The sequence below is a fragment of the Pagrus major genome, chromosome 6 (genome assembly GCF_040436345.1).
Source record: "Pagrus major chromosome 6, Pma_NU_1.0".
Classification (NCBI taxonomy): domain Eukaryota; kingdom Metazoa; phylum Chordata; class Actinopteri; order Spariformes; family Sparidae; genus Pagrus; species Pagrus major.
The window spans coordinates 32,067,938-32,076,330 of record NC_133220.1 but is presented as its reverse complement, the minus strand read 5'-3'; the positions used below and the strand labels follow the sequence as shown (position 1 = coordinate 32,076,330).

Genomic DNA, 8,393 nt, shown 5'->3' with positions numbered 1-8,393 from the left:
GAGAGAGGAAGGGAGGGAGGGAGAGGAGGAGGAGAGACACAAAACACCTAATCTGCAGGTTGGGAGGGAGCATCCATCCAGCGGAACTCAGCAGAACCACACATGCACACACTCAGCACAAATGTCAGCTAGAGCCAACAACACGTCAACACCAACAGGAAAACATTCAGTGCTCTGCTTTAAATGGCATAATTTATGTGCTCAAGTGAAAAGGCTGAACATAAATACAAAAGAAGCATGTTGGAGTTCAGCCAATCTGTGCATTTCACCAAGCTCAGAGTTACCCACTGCTGCACATAAATTATTTATCACCTTCACTCACCGTGATTTAAATGCTCACAGTGTATAGCTGCATGTGTGAATTTGTATTTGGATATTGTAACATTTGTCCTATAGCTCTCTGTGATGTAACAGTAACACTTAAATTACAACAGGAAGTTTTACTTTTTTCCTTCTAATATGTTGTTATTCTTTTCCTTTATGGGTTTTATGTGTATGTGTATGTGTATGTACCCCTTTGACCTTGTGAAAAAAAAAAACATTATGTGGTGAAATCTGGTATTATCCATTAACTTATTTGTCCACACCTCTGACTGAGCAGAAGCCAGGTGATGACTCCATGGTGTCTGTCTCCTTCATCCCAATCTTACTGTCAGAAAAATTAAAGGAAGAGTTTGTCATCTAAACTGATATGCTTTATCACTGTCTGGCTGATAAATAGATGAATAAACACTACTCTAATGTTGAAGTAAACATGTATGTAACGCTGTGATCCTACCCTCTCACTGAAGTTACATAGTGCAGGAACAATGATAGGGGTGAAGTAGCTGAGACGGAGACACCATTCACACTATTACAAGACACTGAACCATCAAAATGATTCTGAAGCTGTTATTTTAACGTGGAAATAGGACTGGAAATAGGGGTTAAAGGGAAGTCACTGTTTCCAGTCAAGAAACAGTCCAGCACATAAAACCCATAAATTGCTGTTTTTACACTGCACTTCTAAATTAAATTTTAAAATAAATAAATAACCAATATATATATAACAGAATCTCATACCAGCTAGGTGGCAAGCCTGCAAAGGATGGACCGAAGTCCAAAGTCAAGCCAAGTTCTGATCCGGCTAATTAACAACTCAGCAGGCTCCTATAGTGGTCCATTCTAAACATCAAATCTGGGTCATATTCACCACTATGCTGGGGGCTGTGGTTGACTGTGTGGTTGTAGTAACAAGTATCCACCTGCAGAGGGCGGTAAGAAACCACCAACGCATTTGACTGAGTAGAGCAATACATATTTTTGATTACTAAATGTGGAGAACTGTTGTAGAATAGTGAGCAAAATATCAATTTAGAAAGAAAAAAAGCTAAATCTACATGACATTTTTCCTTGGACATGGCACCATTAATTCCAACATACAGTATGTCATGTCAATAGCAATGGGCTCCGTTTTATTTTGTTTACTTACGACTCGCACTGGAATAAAGTTTTGGGTGGGTATACAAAATAAGGCTTTATTCTGGGCCACAACACCAAAGGGTCATAACACAATGAATACACTTCATACATTACAACATACACAAAATACCTCCCAATATGGGAGAGGAATAATTCAAGTTCAACATTGCAGTTTGATCAGGATTGTCCTGCAGACAGTACAGTACAACAGTCAACAACCAATACGACAACGTTGTGCCATAAATAAAAAGTGGTGTATAAATCGTACAAAAGCAGGAATTTCAAGAAATGTCAAACATTAGGATTGCAAACATGGCTTAAAACACATCTTTTAGGAATGAAGAAATACTGTAGCTTTAGTGCCTTTTGCTGGAAGTGCATATTTCCCTGTATTGATCTGGGTTGTAAAGTTTGGATCTTTTCCTGGTCGACACATTACATATGAGGAGTATTCTTCCAACAAAACATTCTTCCACAGGGATAATCTTGTGTGGAACAAATCCTTGTCGCTGCTCTGTCTGAAGAAGCTTCATAAGTCTTGCTCTGATTGTACGAATTCATGTCCAAAACAACAGTGCATATTCAACTGCATGACCCTTATACTTTCCTGCTTTGGCATTTTAGTGCAGCACCAGATATTGTGTATTCCAGTGATACAGCACCCATAAGTGTCCCTTCATAAATGGGTTGCCTGCTTATCGTGAGCAAGTTTCCTTATTTGTTTGGGAATGTGATAATAATTCCAGTTCATTGGAACAGCTGCAGTTGAGGCTCCTTCTTGGATCTAAGCTTCAGAGGACGCCTGGGGTTTCAGCTGGGCCTTCTCCATGGTCGTACCATATGGATCTGACCTTTTGAAGAACCCCATCTGGAGGGGAACATGGAGAGAGGAAGATCACATACAGATCAATCTGACACAAAAGTCTGTACTGTAAGAGGAGAAATCTCGAGAAATTAATGTTCCCTTTCTCTTTCATGGTTACTCTCACTAAGATTTCTGGTTTACAGAAGCCTCACCAACTCCTCCTATAGAAGAGCAAGACACCCAGGCTGAAACAAGAAAAACCTTTACAGATGACAAGGCTGCATCTTTTGTATTCATTTTGTGTCTTTTTCTTCGCGGACATTTTGCATCGTTTTTGGATGCTCTGTTTCTTTCAGTGTGGATATTTATTGTCTCTTTGTGATTATTTCTCTGTGGTCATTTTGCATTTGTGTTTTTTGTGGTGGTTTTGTGTTTCAGTAGTCATTTTTCATCTCTTTATAGTAGTTTTGTATCTCTTTTTGGTCATTATGTGTCTCTTTGTAATCGTTTTTCATCTTTATATTATTTTACGTCTCTTTGTAGTTGTTTTGAGTGTCTTTGTAGTCTTTACATATATATCGCGTTTGTTGTGTTGTGTCTCTGTGTATTCATAATGTATCCCCTTGTAGTCCTTTGGCGTCTCTTTGAAGTCGTTCTGTGTCTTTTTGTATTGGTTTTGTTTTTCTTTGCGTTTCTTTGTAGTTGTTTTACATCTCTTAGTAATCGTATTGTATCTCTTTGTAGTCCTTCTGCATCCCTTTTAAGTCCTTTCGCATCTCTATGTTTTTTGTGTCTCCTTGTTGTCATTTTGTGTTTTATTGTAGCCTTTTGCGTCTCTACATTCGTATTGCGTCTTTTTGGTTTTTTTTGTTTTTGCAGACCTTTTTAGTAAGGTTGCATCTATTTGCATTTGTACTGTATCTCTACTGAGTCAGTTTACTCAACATGTGTATGCAAGTGGAGATAACGATTAATGAGACCACATAGCTGTCAAAAGTGTGTCTTTTAGTCCTTGTGGTAACATTAACTAACCCCTATTTAACTGTACCTTAAATGTCAGAAACTGGTATTTTCTCTGGTAATTGTACAGGCAGAGTTATTTATCAGCATTTTACCTTGTATAGTAGATATATGAGCAGGGCGAGTAATAGCAACCCAGCTAGAATAGCCAGGATGATGATCCACACTGGAACATAGAAGAGACTGTCTGGCTTGTTCCACAACACAGCTGTCACCACCTGAACAACAGGAAATCAGATGAGCCTCGGTAAATTTGGACCACCTTTCACTGACACTCACATGTAAATAAGCTGAAGTTTACAAGCTCATTATATTTATAAGAAACCACAAAAAAATTCTGATGAAGTTACCTTTTTGGATCCCGATGGCTTGAGTTTTGGAGGGATAGAATAAGGCATCCTGTTCACCTTGTACTGAACAGAGCACTCCAGAACATATTGCTTATAAGCCCTCTGTGGACAAGCAAAAGGTCATTGGAAAAAGAAACATTTTAATAAGGGCTGGACTGATAATTCCAATAATTTTATCCTAAAGAGGGTTAATTAGGCATAATTAGGTTTTCTTGAGTGTATAATCACCTAAAGCTAAGAATCAGTGTTTTCATGACCTGAAGTCAAGTCAAGAGGGAAACAATCAAGGCAAACTATCCCTCAAAATTCTCGTAAATCTTGAATCACATAAAAAATAATTCAGACTTTACGGCATTGAAACACTGTACTGAAACCCAGCCAAACCAGAATGCCATGTTGTAATTATAAATGCTATGAGTGCTAATGTACTGGAATGGAGTAGAATTTATCAGTTCTACAAAATATAGGCAATCAATCAAACATCCTGATGTTCAATCATCCTGTCTTAGGCCCCATGCTGTTGACTACATACTAATTCTGCAAAGATTTTCAGTATGCAGCGTGGTCATACTGATAATATTACAATCAAAAGGTGACTGTATGCATTAAAAATGTAAAAGGATGTTGAGGAGCCCCCCACAGATGACAGAAAAGTAAAAAAAAAAAAATAGATGATCGTAAGAAGTCTCCAGGAAGATGCAGGTACACAAAAAAATCTTTGGGAAAACCATTTTGCTCTGTTCTCGTCAAGTTTAAGAAGTACTTGGACATGACGTATCATTTTAATGCAATTACAAAGTGAAAGTACATTAATTTATTGTATTATAATTGCAAACATATACTGTGAAAATTAGTAGGTCTATACAGTGTAGTAAACACTGTATAGGATTAACATGTAGTATGGAGTTGTAATGTTGTTTAGTGACCTGCCCAGCAGAGGGCAGTATGAGAACACAGATTATCTGACTTTACCTTGTTTCTCATCTGCTCTGTGTTTTCCTCTTGACTTGAGCTTCCTGTACTAACAGATATGAGTAACACAGCAGAGCAGTGTGTCCTGTAGTCTCACCTCGATGAAGGTTTCAGCCCAGATTCTGGAGCGTACGGCCAGGATAACGCTGGCTCCTCTCTCCAGCAGCCCAACATCACACTGCAGCTGCCAGCACTCCACTGCAGAGCACGTCTACAGAGGGACAGAGCCACGGTCAGACACACAGCACACAGATAACAGAGCATTCAGCACTATTTCTTTTCATTTATGACTGAGCTGCCAGATATTGGCCTAGAAGTCTCACAGCCAAAACAATTTGGTGGACTTCTTCCAATATCCATATTAATTTTGCCTTCATGATATCTTTTTGAAAGCACTTATATATCCATTTAAAAAGATAAATCCATGCTGCATCGAAATAGAGAACCCAGTGTAGTATTCATTTTAAAAATGTAGATACTAAAGGGGTAGACAGTAGATACATAGTAGATGTGACAGGCTGATATATTGGTCTTTGTTCGTGTACTTACTGCACTTATATTGGTAACAGTGTAAATGTCAGCCAGTAAGTTAAAAGTATATCAATAATGGAAACTATGTCTGAAGTGAGAAAGGGTCATCATGATGTAATATGTCCACCACGGCTGTGGTGTAGTGGTGTCTTGGCAGAAGGGCCCACTGTGGCTCACTGGAACCACAGCAGGCAAGTCATTTGTTCCTTGAGTCTGTCCCTAAGAGAGAGCACCTCCCCACACTTGGTGCAGTTTTAAAGGGGCACTTATTTTGCCTTAGAGGAGGCACTACCTTAAAGACTAAAGTCAGGGAAAAGTATCCTGTGCACAGCAAACATTACTTTGCATGAAACATTGTAAGACTGGTACACCTCTGCACCAGAGTAAAATGTCCAACTCAGTAAAAACCAACAAATCTCATTGATTCATATCAGGAGTTTATGTTTAAATTATGTGGTTATGTTTTTAAAAAGTACGATCAGCTGATAAATCATCAGCAGATTTTTCGAACTCCTATCAGTATCAGTCAAAACAAAGCATCATAATAGGCTGTAATAGAAATTGTCCTCCATTAGGAAAGTCATTGCCACAGTCAGTGCAGTCCACAGCAGTAAACAGAGCAACATATACTCTATGACCAGTATCAATAGCCTTTTTCACCCAATAAAAGCTCTGGCACACAGGAAGTGATTTTACGTTTTTGCTGGCGTAAACAGAGTACTATTACATTTACATGTATATTACATTTGCAGGAGCTGTGGCTATCTTTGGTACATTAGTAAGCACTAATTCATTTGGTGTTTTGTGCACCACACCCTCCAGTCATTTAGGGCAGCACTTTGATCTATGATCTATTCATAGGACTTCGTTCAGCTTTCGAAGGTAGTTCCAACAGACATAAGGGGCAGCATATCACCAGAGTAACCTTCAACTGCTGCTCTGTCTGCCTGGACTGGGACCACGGATCATAGGGGGAATCATCACGTACAGTGGGGCTCAGCTCAACCGGGCTTTTTTGTTATTATTAACAAGATAATTTGGCTCGTCTTAGTTTGGTAAAAGAGAGGAACATGAATTCAGATGGTGTACGGTTGTTGTTTTTTTTGTTTGGTAAGAAAAATATGTGTGAGTGTATCTCCTTTCTGGACATTTTGTGAGTTTATTTTGCTCATTAAAACACTAAAATCTCACCTTTTAATCAGACTATCGCTTCTTGAAGTAGGCTACAAAGTGGTATTATAAGACAAGGCAAGGTTCTAGCTGGTTAGCATGCTAACTTCAGTAGACACAGTACATACAGTAGACATCTTTGACGTAACATCATAATTGTTGTTTCTTCACACTGTTTTTTTGATGTTTTAAACCAAAATTGTGACCACGTCTGACATCTTGCTCCTTTAATCGTGTTTGAGTGTCTGTAGGTGGAGCTCATTTTGTTGTTTCTCAGCCATGGTGGATATCACTAACATGGTTTGTTACAAGTCTTTTCAGTTCATTCATTTTATTAAAACACTGAAAACTAGTCTAGAAAATCACTCCTTTAACACATGGAACGGTTTTAGTGAAATACATTTGATAACATGTTTTAACTGATTATTTTGCATAATAGGCTCTGGGTTCCAGGACTGTCAGAAGTCAGTCACTTCAGATTGGTTTGATTCTAAAGTAATTTCAATGCGTCAACATTCAGCCTTCAAAAACAGTGAAGCTTGGAGGTTTGGAAGCAACTTCAACATGTGGTTAGATTCTCTAGTTTAAAAGATGATTCATTAAAATACCATGAAAGAGATTAGCTGGCAAACATTACAGTAAGTGACGTAAGCTGCACAAAAGCAACCCACTAAATCAACAAACTAATTAACTTCATCTCACAAATAATTACAGCCAGCAGCAGGAGAGGTTGACCAGAGCTCATTACTGCAGATCTATTTCCTCTGTTGAAAGAAATAATCTCATTATCATTTAAATCTTTTTCAAGTTCGGAGGCCGGAGCTACCTCCTCCCACAATCTGACTGGACTTTTTTTGGTTTAGGTTTATTACATGCGTGTTGAAAGCCCACTCAGGGGACTGAAACACAGGACACTTCCACACACTAATGAAAACACAGTCCCGTAAGAAATCCAGTGGGACTGAACGCCCAACACAAGAGCCACTGACTATATTTAAGAGCCTCTGTTGTGGTGCGTTTGTAAGAGCGAACCACTCTACAGACTCACGTCACCTCCACATGCTGAGTCAAGCAGGAAAGAGAAGGAGTAGAACAAACACCCCCTGTGGTCTTTATGGGACACATGAGTGAACTGTTCTTTCCTGATGAGGAACAAATGTTTTCAACAAGTTAAAAAAAGAAAAAGGTGAATCCATCAAAAATGGACTGCAGCTTTCAAATATCTCCGAGTGATTTGTCTGCAGTCACGTTGAACTGTGGGTAATGTAGGTTTCGACAAGGAAGAAGAACGTGGTTGTGCTGCATCAATTTTGGCCTATTTTTCTACTGTCCTAGAAAACATATTCTCTTTTATTTATTACAACTATATTTCCTTTTCTTTGTCTCACCAGGTTTCCTTGATCAGCCAAAAGGTCTCTGTACAGCTCCCTCCTCTGTATGTGATGCTCAGTGCTGGATTTCAGTGATGAGGGACCCTCTGCTGCAGGAGGCTGGAGCTGCAGACATAAAGACATTAACAGAGTCATTAACAAACACAATCAAATGTTCAAGGCCAGGAATAGACCGAGGGTAATGACCTCACCATGGCAACTAAGCCGTTTGTGTGTGTGTGTCCTCACCTTGAGTTTCAGTGCATTGAAGGTGTGTCTTGGGGAGCAGCTGAGCGGGCCCTCAGTGAGCACCTCTACAGGGTAGAGCAGCGGGTGGCCGTAAGCCCTCAGAGGACACCTCACCTCTAATGTCGACTGGCTGACCACACTGGGACCATTATTAACCAACTGGAACAGAGACAGAGTTAGAACTTAGATGCTGGTTCTGAAAACACAATATTAAAAATACAGAAGAAATGTGTTCTGCACTCTACAAAGTATGTCGGGAGGGTTTGTAAGAAATCTGGGTGTACCTCATAGACCTGCTGAAGCTCAGGGCCGATGTCCTGCTCTTCTCTCAGACTCTGACTAACGCTCCAGTTGGGAGGGGGGAAGATGACTTTGTCTGGGAGAGAAACACTGCAACAGAAACACACAGAGAGACCACTATGATGAGCATGATTATATGATGGTAATGTAATGTAGTGGAAGACT

At 39.5% G+C, this 8,393-nt stretch overlaps 1 protein-coding gene across 1 annotated transcript in view; it reads right to left on the bottom strand.

Moving 5' to 3' along the window:
* Nucleotides 1-1,490: 1,490 nt before the first annotated feature.
* LOC140998257 (integrin alpha-5-like) overlaps nt 1,491-8,393 on the bottom strand; it is a 46,790-nt gene continuing 39,887 nt past the window's right edge. The window contains exons 24-30 of the mRNA XM_073468476.1: nt 8,213-8,318; nt 7,929-8,087; nt 7,698-7,805; nt 4,706-4,819; nt 3,637-3,738; nt 3,382-3,504; nt 1,491-2,329 (exon numbers count right to left, since the gene is read on the bottom strand). Of these exons, the coding sequence (XP_073324577.1) occupies nt 2,246-2,329; nt 3,382-3,504; nt 3,637-3,738; nt 4,706-4,819; nt 7,698-7,805; nt 7,929-8,087; nt 8,213-8,318 (796 nt within the window). The 3' untranslated portion in view covers nt 1,491-2,245. The remainder of the gene's footprint in view (nt 2,330-3,381; nt 3,505-3,636; nt 3,739-4,705; nt 4,820-7,697; nt 7,806-7,928; nt 8,088-8,212; nt 8,319-8,393) is intronic.